Genomic DNA, 17,403 nt, shown 5'->3' with positions numbered 1-17,403 from the left:
CTGTCATATTTTTCTGTGATTATTTATGGAGTTCTCTTTTCGAAAACGTATTGTGCAAAACCAAGCAATCAATATATATCAATAAAGCAATAGTCGTTCCCACTGCGCATGATCGAACTACTTATTAAAAGTTGAGCTAGGAGCTGCTCGAGAAAAATGAAGTTGCTGCCAGGATTCGGGGCAACGCGATAAATAAGCTCTCGTGCGGTAGGCTTCTTTATCTATCAGACCGCAATGAGGCACTGAGCCTTGACCGGAAAATTAAGCGCTCAGTATAACGAGAAGTGCTTTTAAAACTCCACTTCCTGCCAAACTTTTTGAGACACGAATGTTCGTCTCCTCCGAAAAACCGTACACTTGTTCCTGTTATTTCTCCACTGTGACAGGCTCATCCACAAAGGAAAATCGGGAAAAAAATGAAGCTTGCAACCCCGTCAAATCAAAGCTTTTTATTTATTTTCATCACGACCAAACCGGTCACAAGCGAATGTTTACCTCCTGCTAAATTGCGCTTTCTGGTATACGTACGCTGAAATACGTGGTACACTAAAGAAGAAAAACTAAAGAACGAACATAACGTGAATTTACTTTTTATTCTGCACTTTTTTCCTCCAGTTCGTTTCCCAAGTAAAAGGCAGCGTTTTGAAGCATCCCAGCTGTTTATTTTGTTACGCACCATCTATCATCGTAAGCATTCAGTATCATTTCCGAGAAACATCTGTTTTCGCTGCACTGTGGCTGACGCGGGCCCAATTACAGAAGACTATAGTCGGATACAACTTAAGTCTGCAGTGAAGCTCCGCCCATATTCAGCCTTCGCGCACAGAATTCCTTCACGACGAAAAAGTAGTCCGCTGGTTAAACGCTTCTTTTTACGTTAACAAGAAGCTTATGACAAGAAAAAAATTATGACCTCTAGAATTTTTATTCGCAAATTGTTTGATATAGTGAAACAGTAAAAATCTGATTTCGTTTACAGTTGCGATTGGCCAGCGGAGTAATACAAGACGCCGCGGACCGCGGCCCAGTGTTAGCAACTGCTGTTTTTTTAAGTTGTATCCTACTATAGTCACCCAGTCAAACACATGAAACAAAAAACACTGCTTAAGAAAATAACTAGATAAAGACTCTGTGCTTAGGACATTGCGTCACACGTTTCACTGGCAATTAATGCGATTTCTGCATATTAGACCAGAATAAAAGAAAAGAAGCGAACTGAACGCATGCACATCGTGAAAGAAATTGAATAGACGGACGAATTAGTCCGTGATGGATGCGCTAAATATTAACAACAAACTGCTGAAAGCAAAACCTGTGGGAAGAATGGCTTCCATCCAACGCCTTCCGCCAGCGCGGCTCACGGCAGCACTTCCCACTTAATCTGAAGCTGGTCCTCCACCACGACGCCACTGAGCCTGAGAGTGCTAAGCCTAAACGAAGGATCAGAAAAACAAAATGCTGAGTTACTTGGTGTTGTAGGCTTTTGTATGCATGGATATTCACGGGGTGACTTAATTTCAACGAGATACTGCCTCTTATCTTGCGGGTGTATTACGCCCAGCCGTATTCTGTGCTGGAATGGCCACTCAACAGCGCCGTCGTTGTCACCCTTATGCAAGCGGAGACTGGCGTGCAGGCGCACTGATTCGCCATCCTTTATCAAGTAGACTCCAGGTGACATGCAGTATCCACACATGTACACCTGGTCGCTCTCGTAGTAAGCATGGCCTTCTCTAAGCACTTTTTCTTCGAGCGATTCGATGCCTCTGACATAGAAGACTGTATGCTCTGGTCGTGGTTCATGCCTTCCAAGCACTGCCTTAATGCGGTCCAGAGTCCTCTCGCTATTATCCACAGTTTCAACTTTCATTTCATGAATTGATTCTAGAATTCGCGAGCAATTATCACAGCTCTCTTTCTTTGCAGTCGCCAACTCATCTTTAACTATTTTTTCCAGTTTGTTTAGGTTGCTCGAAAGGTTATCAGTACGCGTTATCAACTGCTCTTTCAACTGCTCGTTACCACTGGCGGATTCGCGCACACCCCTTGTCACACTCTCCTGGATTTGTCTCGTTGCTTGGGTCAGTTCATCTCTGAGCGCTTCTTTAAAAGTGTTTCTCCCGTGAGACGTTTCGTTTAGTCTATCACCGCGGCATTGAACATCAGCAACCAGCTGCCCAAGATGCTCTCTCATTTCCACCGCCTTCTCCTGAATGACTCGTTGGAAGGAGTTTGGAAGTGCTGCGTCTTCCGTGTCGCTGGTCTGATGGCCAGATTCTGGAGCAAAAGGCGTCGACGGTGCTGCACACTCCGATCTTAGGTGTGAGCACACATCGCTGCAAAGAACCGAGGCCGAACACTTGGAGCACCGTGCAGAGTGGTGTCTACATTCCAGCTGGAAATGCTGGGGGAGCTGGGAAGCAGCCACCACGGTCTCGCAGCCGTTGTCTTCGTTCCAGCACCTAACCTGCAATGAATAATTGAAGGAAATGTAGAAAGTGCAACTTCCGCCATCGCGCTTCCAGACTGGCGCGCGCGGGCGCCGCAACCACCGCCGACATATCGGTATTCCCGAAAAATGAGGTCGTCGCGCCATACCAGCAGCTGACTTCATTCACTCAAGCCACGGTTGACATCAGCACAATCGTGACGCGCGAATGCGCTAGTCACGTGTTTTTTTGTTTTGTTTTTTTTTGCATTTCGCGTGCTTTCTTTGCAGCTCGGAAAAAAGATACACGTGAGGCTTTCTTTATCCCAAATAAATGCAATGGGTGTTTCTGAAGGTGCTCTCCAACTGTGCTATTCACATCTGCTGTATAATATCAATATTTAGGGGTTGAGAAAAGTCATCTTAATAGCTAATTAATTATTTACAAAATAAAAATTGCCTTGGATGCGCAAGCTGGCTGGTAGCTGTATGTAAGTGGTTTCCCTGGCCTATCTCAAATGTCTTATTTTTTAACCCTTGGCTAAAGTTAGGCTTGACACCCTGTATAAAGGTTCGTAACATATCTGCGAGCAATTCAAGCATGCTAGCACCAATTTACAACCTTCACTATGCCTGCTCCGCGCGTTCACGGAGCAGCATATACAGAGTGTCCCAGCTAACGTGGACCAAGTTTTAAGAGAATAAGAGAAAACCTAAGCGTTCTTCAGAATTGAAATTGCATGGATGTTGGTGGGGTTTATCTGATGTTACGATACCATTTTTTTAGCTCCTCCTATTTGAATAATTAGTTGAGATAAATAAATTAACTTTTTAAACTTGATACGTTCAGGCGTCAATAGGAAAGTTGTGGAGTTCCACAAATATTGTCCAACCCAGGCACTTACAACGAGATACGCTTAGCGTGGCCGTTTTTAATTGGGGTAAACGAAAGCCCGCGGAGTATAAAAAATACCACGTGGCAACGAGCCCCTAGCGCCCGAATGCGCCGCGATTATAGTGCTCTCATGCGTGCTTTGTAAAAATGCATCACTCGCTTCGCGCGTTTCGTGCTATATTAAAAAAGTTAATTTATTTATCTAGACAAATTATTCAAATAGGACGAGCGAAAAAAATGGTACTGTAACTTAAGATAAACACCAACAACATCATCGCAATATCAGTTCTGAAGAAAGCTTCGGTTTTGTTTTTAAATATTTGTCCAAGTAAGTTGGGACACCCTGCATACCTGCAAATTGTTTCAAGTACCACGAATAAATGACAAAAAAAGTTGCCACTGGCTTAGCGCAGCTATGCCAGGATATAACGTAGCGAGAGCTACCTGGCGTCTGCGCCTCTCAAGACGTTCTTCTCTTTCCACAGGCGTCTCCGCCGCTCATTCTCGCGTGGCGGCGGCGGCGAACTGTGACGTCATGCGCCGCGCACCTGCTGCTCCTCTATGGTTGCGCGCATGCGCACTATCAGCCTCGCAGGCTCGCGGCAAAATGCTTGATTTGGTTGCGTGGTGTAGCTCTCGCTACAAAATTGGCTCACCGGAGCTGGGCGAAACCAACAACATATTGTTTCCCGTCATGTGGGGATCCTCATAGTAATTTTCAAATGCGCTCTATTTGTTAATTACCTAAGATCACTTATGCAAATTTTCTATTTATTTCAGCGTCACGTGCGTTCCCTTACGTTGGAGAGGGAGTAAACCAAGAAACCGATCCTGTTTTTGCAGCAACGTATCTTCTACATGGTGCTTTTTTTCGTAGTTTAAAGAAAGCCTATGAAATATGAAAAATTGGCGGGGGCTTAGCTTTAGCCTGGTAGGTTGCGAAAGCCCCCAAGGGTTCCTGTAGTGAGCAGGGGAGTGAAGGGATCAAAAGGAAGACTCCTGTCCAGGTAATACCATATTATCATAGGTTTTCACATAATTTCAAGAAGCTGGCTGCGCGTTATAATGTACAAGTAGTTTTCTCTGCCTCATGTAAGCTTTGCAAGATCTGCACTAAGAAAATGGTAAAACGAGATGACTGCACGACGAAACATAAACGAAGTTTACGGTATGTCAGGCGAACGTTCTGTACAGAATTCCTATCAGTTGCGGGCGTCACATTGGGCAGACAGGAAGATGCTTCAATGAGAGGGCAAGAGAACAAAGATTATGCGTACGCAACAAATCAGGAAGCAACCTAGCCGACCATTGCAAAGCATGTGAAACAGAGCGAGAGAACGGAGGCTATCCAAATATAGATAAAACAGAATTCTTAACATCAGCTAAAGGAAAAACAGAGCGTGAAGTCATGGTGGCGCATTTTATAAGAAAAGCTGGGAAAAACTGCTTTAGCGCACCTTGTATTCAATTACTGGACAGTGAAGCTGAATTCCTTGTTGGCTATCTGTAGGTGTGAACCATGTCTCAAGACTGCTTACCGTAAGCACCCTTTCTTCTTGTGAACTAGAACGGTCCCGCTTTTCCTTTGCGTTTTCTTACTACTTTTATTCCTTGCCATTTTATTGGCTTTTACTTCATTTGTCTTTGCCATTTCTCATATTTGCATATCCCCCCCCCCCTCGTTGTTTTCTCGTGGAGCCCTCTACACTCCTGTTTTATACTTCTCGTTTTATCCTTTTCTGTATCGGTCTTTCTGTATTTTTTCATGCACATATTCTTCATCGTTTCCTAGTTTTTAATTTTTTTCCATTTTATTATGTACAGTATCACATCCTTTTCCTGTTTCCGGCCTAATTGTCTGCTATCTTTTACTTCCATTGCCAATCCCATAAATGTAGTTTCCTCATTGTCATTCTGTCTTCACCACGTGCTTGTCTTAGTGTAGGGCCTTGTACAATCCTTTCATCTTTTAGTCGATATATTTTTATCTCCCCGTTTTGCGGCGTTATTTGTTTGGCTGTTAACTTTGACAAGCTTGAAAAGCGCTTTTTGCAGTAAGTTTCAGTACACGATGTCTCATTTCTCTCGGTGTTCCCCCGGCACCGTGTTTTCATTTTCTTACTTTATCGTATTTTTTTGCTTATTGTCCACACGCTATTGTGCTCTTCTTTGCACATGCTCATCGCTTGATGTTGGTGATTGGCTCCTATATATTAGACGTGGTGGCATTCCGAAAATAAAGTTGCAAGTTAGCGCCTGTCCTCTCCTCTTCTGTGTCGTCCGTTTCCTTTTTGCGCTATGTTTTCGAAGCGAGATACTTGGCCGCCTTTTTAAAAACGAAAGACGCCGAAATCATTTCCAGGAGAGCTAGAAACCACGGCTTTGGATAGTGAACTTCACGATTCTGTTGAGTACGCCGAAGTAAGTGCAGAGGACTGCTAGTGTTGTTCGTCTTCACAAGCACGCTAGCAAGGCACGCGAAGCATGAGGCACGCGCATAAATGACATCACGTGGAAAACCTTTCGTACACGCGTTTAAGTACAGCGTCACAGCAGGACACCATATGCGCAGCTTCACTTCACAAGTTTCTGAAACGAATATCCATGAAAAGTCCGTTGCAGAAAACTTGCTGAGAAACGTGACCCTGCAAGCAAGACGCGCAGAGCATGAGACACATCGCAATCCTTTCGTTGACGAGCTAAACACAGCGACAAAACCAACACGTGAAAAAATGGGCCCGTGCGCGCCGACTGCTCAAAACTGGCTCTGGGGCAGCCGCAGGACGGGTTAGGGTGCCTCGATTCCAGCGCCGGGTCGGGTTGGACGGGTTACGGGTCGGCTCACAGCGCCCTCTCGCGGACATCAGCGGTGGTGCAGCACAGAAAAAATGCTTTGTTCTCTCGGCGCCTGCTCAGGCCGTTAGGAGAGAGCGAGAAAGCGCGCGCGTCGAGACCGGCCGTGCCGTGACTACCGCCGCCCTCCGCCGACAGATCGAGCTAATCCAGATCATGAGAGGGAAATAACTAGAAGAATAAGAATGGGGTGAAGCGCATATGGCAGGTTATCTCAGATCATCCATGGCAGTTTACCAATATCCCTCAAGAGAAAAGTATACAACAGGTGTATCTTACAGGTACTCTCCTATGGGGCAGAAACGTGGAGGCTAACAAAGAGGGTTCAGCTTAAGGACAACGCAGCGAGCTATGGAAAGAAAAATGATAGGTGTAACGTTAAGAGATCGGAAGCGGGCGGAGTGGGTGAGAGAACAAACGCGGGGTAATGATATCCTAGTTGAAATCAAGAGGAAGAAGTGGGCTTGGGCAGGGCATGTAATGCGAGGGGAAGATAATCGCTGGTCCTTTAGGGTAACGGAGTGGGTTCCAAGAGAAGGCAAACGTAGGAGGGGGCGGCTGAAAATTAGTTGGGCGGATGAGATTAAGAAATTTGCGGCAATAAGGTGGCCGCGGCTGGCGCAGGACAGTGTTAATTGGTAAGACATTGGAGAGGCCTTTGTCCTGCAGTGGGCGTAGTCACGCTGATGATGATGATCATGACGTCACCTTGACTGTAGCGCCACTGGTGAGAGAAGCGCGACACTCACCGCCGTGACTACCACCGCCCTCCGCCGACAGATCGAGCTGGGGGCCCTTTTTTTCGCAGCTGGTTTGACGTCACCTCGACTGTAGCGCCACTGGTGAGAGGAGCACGAGGCTCACCGCCGTGACTACCGCCGCCCTCCGCCGACAGATCGAGCTGGGGCCCTTTTTTTCGCAGCTGGTATGACGTCACCTCGACTGTAGCGCCACTGGTGAGAGGAGAGCGAGGATCACCGCCGTGACTACGGCCGCCCTCCGCCGACGGGTCGAGCTGGGGGCCCTTTTTTTCGCAGCTGGTATGACGTCACCTCGACTGTAGCGCCACTGGTGAGAGGAGCGCGAGGCTCACAGCCGTGACTACCGCCGTCCTCCGCCGACAGATCAAGCTGGGAGCCCTTTTTTTCGCAGCTGGTATGACGTCACCTCGACTGTAGCGCCACTGGTGAGAGGAGCGCGAGGCTCACCGCCGTGACTACCGCCGCCCTCCGCCGACAGATCAAGCTGGGGGCCCTTTTTTTCGCAGCTGGTATGACGTCACCTCGACTGTAGCGCCACTGGTGAGAGGAGCGCGAGGCTCACCGCCGTGACTACCGCCGTCCTCCGCCGACAGATCAAGCCGGGGGCCCTTTTTTCGCAGCTGGTATGACGTCACCTCGACTGTAGCGCCACTGGTTAGAGGAGAGCGAGGCTCACCGCCGTGACCACGGCCGCCCTCCGCCGACGGGTCGAGCTGGGGGCCCTTTTTTTCGCAGCTGGTATGACGTCACCTCGACTGTAGCGCCACTGGTGAGAGGAGCGCGAGGGTCACCGCCGTGACCAAAATGAAGAATGGTCTGGCAAGAAGTTAGCAGATGCATTTAATGATTTTTGTGGAACTGAAAAGAATTGATTATGATGAAATGGCTTTGAATTACATAAAGTGCACCGTGGATCACACCTGTTTCTTAAGTCCTGTTACAGAGGCTGAAGTAGTGTCAGTATTTCTGGCATTAAATAACAGCGGAAGTAGCGATGCTGACGGTGTTAAGATTAAACCTGTGAAACATGTCCTAGACAGAATTGCACCCTATATCACACACATATTTAACCTTTGTCTAGCAAATGGCGTGTTTCCACAGAAGATGCAGACTGCAAAGGTAACAGTTGTCTACAAAAAGGGAGACAAAAATGACTTTCCAAACTATAGGCCATTGTCAATATTGCCTGTTTTCTCCAAAGGGTTTGAAAAAATAATTTTGTCCCGGATGAATAACTTCTGTAGTAAGCATAATATAGTAACACCTTCACAGTTTGGATTTCGGAAAAATCTGTCTACGGAACTTGCTTTTTTAGAACAAAAAAAATTCATTTTAAACTTTTTTGATGACAAATGTTTAGCTTTAGGAATATATGTAGATTTTTCAAAGGCCTTTGATCATCTTAACCACATGTTACTGCTTAAAAAGCTTCAAGTATAAGGTTTCCGTGGACAATCCTTGTTACTTTTGAGCAGTTATCTTAAGCATCGACAGCAGTATGTAGAATTAAACGGTCACCGATCAGATGTCAAAGCTATCTTATCTGGTGTGGCCCAAGGCAGCATCTTGGGCCTATTCCTTTTCAATATATATGTGAATGACATAACAGAAACAGACATTGAAACAAAAATTGTAATATATGCAGACGACACCACCTTGCTTTTTTCCGGGTCATGCCCCTCATCTATGATTGCAAAAGCAAACACAACGCTTACTCAACTTGAAAAGTGGGCAAGATTTAACGCCCTCAAGATTAATACCTCAAAAACTAAAGCCATTATTTTCCGCCCCGAGAACAAGAACATCCAAAATAATGATGGTATATTTCTTGATAATTTGAAAATAGATGTTGTTAGCTCTCAAAATACTAGGTGTATTTTTCAATGAGAAAATGACTTGGGACGAGCACACAAATTACATAGCATCTAAACTATCCCGTGTCATAGGAACAGTTTACGCTCACAAAAACATTCTCCCTGTAAATGTAAAAATGCTCCTGTATAATTCATTGTTCTGCTCGCATCTAAATTACTGTCACTTGGTATGGGGAAATACATCTTTCACAAACCTCCAAAGATTATTTACCCAAAAAAAAAGAATTCTTAGAATAGTATATAATGTAGCATATGACCACCCATCCAAACCATTTTTTGAGAAAGGCGACATAATGCCAATTAATGATTTATATGCATACTGCTTACTCTCTAAATACAAAACCGAAAATAAAAGCAATACTCCTTTCATTGCCACACTGGCTTCATTATGCAAAAAACACGCATCGTACAAAACAAGAAGCAACGAAATATGGCACATTTATGCATACGGAACAGGTTATGGCAAACAGATGCTTAGGTATAGTCTGCTGCACTATCTTAACCTCTCCCATAGCCACAACATGACTGTTGAGCACTCGAAAAAAAAACAGTTGCAAAACTTTGTTTCAAATATATTGTAACCGTGTGTAACTTTTGAATCGTAATTTCTGTAATTTTGTATAATTTTTTGTGGTTGTGATTTTGTAACTTCTGAATGGTAATTCCTGTAATTGTGTTTAAATTTATGTGATTACAATTTTGCAATTTGTCATTTATGTAATTTTGTCTTTACGTTTGATTTTTACGCGCTACAAAGTGTTACAGTTGTGTCAAAAAATAGGTTCTGTTCATGCTTCCTTTATTTCTTTAGTATTACTGCGGGGTTTTTCTTTCTTTTTTTTAATCTTTGCTGGTATGCTGTTATGCTGTCTGCATATTTTTCCTGTACAACTTCTATCTATTTTTGGGGAGGCGAGAGCTCGTCAAGCTACATCCCTAGCTTTTTCTCTCTGCCTCCCTCATCCTTGTGATGGAAAATAAAGGCATTATTATTATTATTATGACTACGGCCGCCCTCCGCCGACGGATCGAGCTGGGGGCCTTTTTTTCGCAGCTGGTATGACGTCACCTCGACTGTAGCGCCACTGGTGCGAGTAGCGCGAGGGTCACCGCCGTGACTACGGCCGCCCTCCACCGAGGGATCGAGTTGGGGGCCCTTTTTTCGCAGCTGGTGTGACGTCACCTCGACTGTAGCGCCACTGGTGAGAGGAGCGCGAGGCTCTCCGCCGTGACTACCACCGCCCTCCGCCGACGGATCGAGCTGGGGGCCCTTTTTTTCGCAGCTGGTATCACGTCACTCAGCGAAAGGTCCACCGTAACTACCGTCGCTCCGCGCTGAAGGCTCAAAACTTAGCGTAGTATTGCTTTCGCAATAAAAATTTGCGCTGGCTTAGCTCTGCTATACCAGGATATACGCAGCTTGAAGTGAGGGCGAGGTGTCCACATCTCGGTGGACACCTGAACCACAGGGAAGGCGGAAAACCACTCTCTTGGAACAGTGGACACCTCAAAACGTGCTTTAAGCTAAGTGGCGGTAGTGACAGGTGTGCGCTGCATGCGACGGCATTTACAACGTTGTGCCAGAAACGCGACGCTGAAGCCATAGGGCGTCTGCTACCCTCTTGAAAGCGCGCCGGCGCCGGTGCGTCTGCCAGGTCTATGAATCTACGGTTCTGAAGTGCGCGGCGGCGCCTCCGGCGCAACAGCTGCTCAGCTGTGACGTCACTCGCTCCTCGCGCATGCGCAGCTTCGCTCATCCGCGCTCTCGCGAAACTGCTCATCCACGCCAAGTATAGCTCGCACGAGAAAAAAACAAAACTAATATGTAATGACCAGCGCGTTAAACTAGTTTAACCGCCTACTCAACCAAGTGCCGTGCTTACGCAGAACAGCCAGCCTACGCTGACATATTATAACCACGAATAAACACACAACTTTTGTTATTTGCATTTTCCGCGTTCAGGATGCTTTCATACGCAGCACGCGCTGATCTTAAAGTGATGCTGTGCAATAAGCAATGTCGCAGGACAAATAGAGTAGGGAATAATTGATACACGAATGTACGGCAATTGCTATGCACAAGGCAGAGCCTGGGAAAAATTTATAACCGGCAGTAGCTGACAGACGATTTTCCCATGGTTCTTTGCGTTCGCTTCGGAAACGCACGTTTCCGCACCTGTTGAAAGGTATGAGAGGAAAGCGTAAAAGAACAGACGCGCGTCGCAACAATCGCGTCCCCTGAAGCGTCGACGCTGGCTGTAGCAGATACCTCTGTGCCACCATTCCCCCATGGTTCATTTATTAAGGCGGAAGCCTTTAGTGCCTCATCGTTGTAAGCAGGAGTTGTAGACAGAAATGTCACGCTTTTCAATTGGTCGAAATGGTTGTGACGTCACAGTGCGCGAATTTCAAACGGGTCAAATTGTACTTTGGCTATTAACCATGCAACAAATTAAAGGTATCGCATAGTGATCCTCCAACTAAGTGGGACTGAGTTTAGCTCATTGCTTAATCAACCAATTCTAATTAAGCTTTCTAGCCAGACCACATCAATAAATAAAACAGAGTAGGAAATTGGTCGAGTTGGGGTATCGAACCAGGGTCTCCGGAGTGCGAGACGAGCACGGTAAAAAATCCGGCATGCCAGCTCCATGGTTCGGAATGAACGAAAGCGCGTCTAGTGAATACGGTGTCTTCGTTCACTCCCATCTTCCTCCCTTCCATTAGGGCGAGGTTCAAGTCTCCAGGGAGATATGCGAGACATACATTTCCTTACCTCTCCTCAAAAACTAATTTACCGAAGACGTAGAGCCGAATGGGCGATGTCGTTCTGAGGACTCCCTAGAAGGTTGCATGGCGCTACGAGTTCCATACTCAGAGGCGAAGCTTAACATAGTAACCACACATCAATGACACTAGCAACAACACCGCGCTTACGGCTTTCGCCTCTCCGCGCTTTAGGCCCACCGAGCGCCCGCCCTGAATTATTCTTGTTGTTGTTGTTGTGACTGAGAGAAGGGTGAAGAGGAAATTGCACGGGCCTGCTACTGGCTCGAGCCAAGCCACCACCGCTGCCACGTGCAGATAGAGGAGAGTTAAAAGATCAGAGGAAAGAGAAAAAGGAAAGAAAATACGCGCGTCGCAGCAACAACTGCGTCCACCGGAGCGAACGCTGCGCAAAAAGAAGCGGTCGAAGCCGCGCTCGCCGAAACGAGAACAGATGAATTATTCTTCTCTCGCGCGCCCCTATTTATTTTCATGCAAGAGGTGACGTCACAGCTCTGCAGCGCCGCTAGATGGCTTCAGCAAAAAGTAGAAGCTTCTGCACCTTTACAAAGCACGTGCGCCGCCTCATGCTATCTTTCGCTCACAGCGTCTACGCCCACAGATCTCCACTAGGCGGCAGGATGCCGCATTCCCGCTTTCCAAGACGAGCGCCAGTGAGGCCACCGGAAGTTGGACGGCTTGTCCCGCAAGTCAGGTGTCTTGTGTATTTCAATGCACCAAGTCGCGCCTTTTGCCCTTTCGTTCTCAGTTTTTGCGTTGTTCTCGCGTAATGTCTGCTGTTATATGAAATTAAGAAGAGAGCTGAACGCGAGAAATGTGAGCATTGCACGTACAACCCTGTAATTTCAGAGAAACCGAAGAAAACAGGCATGCAGGTCTCACTCTGCCGCGGCAAAGGAGTACGAGCATTAAACACTATGTTCGACCAACTATGTTCGTCGCGACCAAACTCCTCTTCCAACTCAAAAAACAAATTGATTTCGCTTTACACACGATTCTCTGGCGACAAATCATGACCTATTTGATACAGCGCTCTTCTAATGAAAAGTTCTTTTGAGCACACATTTCGGCTGCTTTCTCTGCTTCGCTTACCTCTCTCCGAAGCAGCTCTTCCGCAGGGAAGTCCACCAGAGCGACGTCCTCATCCTCGTAGTGGTTGCCGTCCAGCGGACACGCATGCGATGCATCCCGCCCGCACTGCTCGTAGCAGCACTCGCATAACACGTGTGTGCATGGTAGCCAGGCCGTTCTCTTCCTCACCAGGCCGCAGGCACTGCATATCCGATGTGGAGGCAGGGGTTCGACGAACTTCAGATCCCTCCAGTCGAGCTCAGGGGAAAACCCAACTGCAGTATACTGCGCGCTTGCAGCAGGCATCGTTCTTGACCTACGCTCGTTGCACTGAGCGTCGCAGAAATGCGTATTCCGCCGCCACACAGACCGCAGTAACGTCTTTCCTTTTTTTCCCTCCCCGTTTGCCAGGGCGACAATCGCAGGGTTATCGGCTGCCGCTTTTGCTGCGTATGCCGGACTGCGCGCCGAGCGAAATCTGTCGCCGGTGGAAAGCTGTGTCACTCACACGTGTTGATCCCGTACGCTAAAAAATATGCGAAATAATGATTGTTTGTTAATTGGTTTTTGACGAAGGAAATTGGCGAAGTATTTGTCTCACATATCTCGGCGGACACCTGAAACGCGCCGCAAGGGAAGGGAGGAAGGTAGGAGTGAAAGAAGAATGATTGTTGTGGGATAGCTTTTGGTGCCGCTATCCGCCAAAACTCTTCCCCAGCTGATGAGTCCAGGCACATCGCTAATTTAGAGCAAAAGCTATGCTATAACCTCAGGGGCGTGTTTCATTCGTTTGCGCATTCGCACTGCTTCAAATGATATGCCCTGCTGAAAAACAGGCATTGGTCTTGATTCTCCTCCCTTGATAACATCGCAAGGTTACTTGTTATCAGGAGGCTTTCTCGAATTCTTTTTCCCGTGAGTGACGTCATCACGAGGCAAGGTAGCAAGACCAGTTGTCTGACCAAGAAAGCCATGCCTCAAGCAATGGCTGCGAACCCTAAGCTTTCATATGAAAGTTAATTTTAGGTTAAATTCAGTTACTTTAACTTCGCCGTACAGAGTGCACCCGAGAGGGCAGGGTTCGAATAGAATTATATAGTATACATCAGTATCCGCTAAAAGAATTAAACTATTCAACACAAAGAATTCAGAACTTCGACTATACGCCTTATGATGACAACGACGCAATACAAAGTACACGTCGGCGAAATATATGCACCGTTGCTTTTCATTATAACGAAGTCGAAGTGGCCCCACGACCTCTTTGTTAAATCGTTGCTTAATTGTATTGATAGGTTGCCTTGATCGCATACGTCGCATTAGAGCAGGCCTGCGTAATACCGCCTTGATAGAGGAAAACCTATAAAGCTTTCAGTGCGCCGTCGCTGTGTGCCTAGGGAGACCAACACTTGTACCGAATGCTCTCGAGGCGGCCCGAAAAGTGTATACACTGACCCAATACGTTAGCCTATATGCAAAGCGCCCATTTCTACCCCAGCCTGCATGAGGTTCAGTGCCAGAAACAGGGCCTTGCAAGAGTAAAGTCGTTGATGAGAGGAAGAGGAGGGTGGAGAATAGCGTCCATTTCTAAGACATGGTTCCTATAACGCCTGCTGTGATGCTAATAAGGGCACGCTCTGGGGATTTCGTCGCGACTATGCACTTCGGTTGGCTTCCCCGTGGTATTTACTAGTACCCTGGCCTGAACGCTTCACCACATGACAGTGACGCACAGCACAGCGACCTCGCAATTTCGCCTCCATCGAAATTCGACCCCCCCGGATCGTGAATATGAACAAGACAAAAGGCATCCACATACGTATTCCTTTCCTGCTTGTCTGCATTGGTTCAGACACTTGGCAGCGGACGCAACGGACCGAGCACACGCTCATTTTCTTCTTGTTTCGCAGGTTGGTATTCTCGCAACTTTGTTGCATTACTATTTATAAATCTTTCTCGTTGCTTCTGCTGGCAGTTACTATTACCATTTGCTATTACCTACGACCAGTGTAAACGTGTTTCTTGTTCATCATCGGAACTGAGATAGCTGACTTGAAGCGTGAAATGCGCTAAGAAATAAGGGAACTGAAGGCTAGTCTAGAGCACATGAACAAAGATGTCGAGGACTTTCGGAGAGACTGTGGCTCTGAAAGTCACAAATGAGGAGCTTATCAAAGAAGTTGCACAACTAAAAAAGATGGCAAACGAAAACTCGATGCGGATCACCGCACAGGATCAGTACTTGAGGAAAAAAATTCTTGAGATTAGAGGCATTCCTGAGGACGAAAACGAAAATTTGATGGATGTTCTGGGCAGGCTTGGTGACGCACTTGGTGAATGTATAACACAAGAAGATATTGAAATCTGCCACAGGGTTCCAGTGCGAAACACTGCTGCTGACCAGAAAGATGGCGACGACGATACTGTCGAAAAAAAGGCCGCAGCAAAAAACGAATAGTAACGGCGACATTGCAGTAGCATTCAGCAACCGCGCTAAGTGCGATGCCATTCTTCGGGAAGCACGAAAAATTCGGTGCGGTGCAGATGAACTGGGTTTCTCAGAGAAACAGTCTGTCTTTGTTGATGAGCGTCTGTGCCCAAAAATGAGAACGTTGCTTGGGATGACAACTGGCAAGAAACGGGAGGTGGCCTGGCGTTACGCATGGGTCGGGAACGGCAGGTTTTACGCACGGAAAACGGAAACGTCCCGAGTTATCCGAATTGATTGTGAGTCCGACCTGGATAAGATGCGCAATGTAGCCGCCTCTCCCTGAGTGCCTATGGCGTGCTCTTTTGTACTTGTATGATTATTTTTGATAGCTGCTCCTCACGATGTTACCTGTCCTTCTGGCAACAGTTATATCAGTGTTCTGCATTGCAACGCCCAAAGTGCGCGAAAGAAACACGACGAACTGGTTATGTTTCTTGCCGAATTCCGTTTCAAGATTCAAGTTATTATGGTTACCGAAACGTGGTAATCTTCTACAGCTGATGTTTTGAATCTCCCGGGATGCGAGAGTGTTTTTTCTAAACAGGTCCCACCGACGTGGTGGCGGTGTACTACAGCTGGTATCAAAACAGTTTACATGTGCTGTACAGCCAGACTTTACTGAAGTTAATGCTGATTACGAGGTTATAACGACTCAAAGTGAAAACAAGTTGTTTGCTGTCATTTACCGACACCTAATGGGAACATAAACCGTTTTTTTTTAAGTTTTTAGAAACGTTCTTGAATTTCATAATTACGAATAAGCTGCAAATCATTTTAGGCGGTGACTGTGACATTATTCTGTTGGGTAACACTGCTGCCTCACGTGAATTTCAAATTTTGCTTACTTCTTTATCTTGTGGCAATGTCATAACAGAGCCAACACGAATCACCCATCATTCAGAGAGCCTTTTAGATTTATTTGTGGCTAGCAATATGAGTGACTGTGTTAAGTCGGCCTGAATAATTACGGGACTAAGTGATCACTTCCCAATCTACATGATCTACAAATGTAATACGTTTCTTAAAAGAAAGGTTAGCCACTCTGATTCGTACACTGTCAGAGATATAAGTTCCAGGACCCTAGAGGTGTTTAGGAATGAAATAAGCAGTTTAAACAGGAGTCGGATTTTTGCGTGCAAAACTGCTCAGCAAGCATATGAAATATTTCTCTCATTATTTAAGTCATGCTATCACATATGTTTTAGGTTAAAAATTATAAACAAATCTAAAAAGTTACGCAAGCCTTGGATGACAGATGAGTGCTTTAAATTGATTAAAAGAAAGGAACAACTATACGCAAAGTTCGTGAAGACACGGAGCTTGGATGACCTCTCAGATTTCAAAAAATACAGAAATTTTGTCACAACCACTTTGCGTAAAACAAAAAATACGCATTTTGAAATTTTATTTAACAATTCAACTAGTCAGATTGATGTTCTATGGCGCGAACTTAACAAAATATTGAATACTAGCACACGCAACAATCAAGTACTTCAACTAATAGTAAGTGCTAAAACACTTTAAGGGAAGGACCTCGGGGACGATTTTAACAAATACTTTACAAATCTCTCTTCAGGAACACCTATACGAGACAGCGCTGAAAGTAAAATATATTTAGGTGCACCCAATTCTAAATCTGCCTTTTTTGAACCGAGAACTGATGAAGAAATTTACTCTATTTTTATGTTCCTAAAGAACTGTAAAGCCCGGGACATTGATGATCTTGAAATTAAACCCGTTAAATACTTCTTAGACCTGCTGACTCCAGCTCTTTTTTAGATTTACAATACGTGTTTACATACTGGTACCTTTCCAGATATTATGCAGTGTGCAAGATAGGAGTTTATATAGATCAGGCGATAAAAATAACTTTTAAAATAATCGACCGATCTCAGTGTTGCCCGTTTTTTCCAAAGGTCCAGAAAAAATAATATGCAAGCGAATCACCAGTTTCTGTGATAAGCACAAGCTTTTATGTCCACAGTAATTTGGGTTCCGTCGAGGCATGTCCACTGAATTAGCTTTGCTGACGCAGAAGGAATTAATACTTAGAGGGTTTGAAAATAACAAAATGACCCTAGGTATTCTGATCGATTTCTCGAAAGCATTCGACAGAATTGACCACAAAATTTTATTTACAAAGTTAGAGCATTATGGGTTTCGAGAAGTTTCTGGTAACCTTCTCAAGTCATATTTACACCACCGTAAGCAATGCGTCGTAATCAACGAAGCTCACTCTTCTC

The 17,403-nt window shown here is 45.8% G+C and overlaps 1 protein-coding gene across 1 annotated transcript; it reads right to left on the bottom strand.

Annotated features, from left to right (window-relative positions):
* Positions 1-1,326: 1,326 nt before the first annotated feature.
* Positions 1,327-12,975, bottom strand: LOC149329494 (TNF receptor-associated factor 6-like). The gene is made up of 3 exons (XM_089562262.1): positions 12,691-12,975; positions 2,026-2,467; positions 1,327-1,944 (listed from the first exon to the last, which is right to left on the bottom strand). The coding sequence occupies exons 1-3, from the start codon at positions 12,973-12,975 to the stop codon at positions 1,358-1,360; spliced, it is 1,314 nt and encodes a 437-aa protein (XP_089418388.1). The 3' UTR covers positions 1,327-1,357.
* Positions 12,976-17,403: the final 4,428 nt, after the last annotated feature.

The sequence above is a fragment of the Amblyomma mixtum genome, chromosome 9 (assembly GCF_055824585.1).
Source record: "Amblyomma mixtum isolate Tamu chromosome 9, ASM5582458v1, whole genome shotgun sequence".
NCBI classification, from domain to species: Eukaryota; Metazoa; Arthropoda; class Arachnida; order Ixodida; family Ixodidae; genus Amblyomma; species Amblyomma mixtum.
This window is presented reverse-complemented; position numbering and strand designations above follow the sequence as displayed.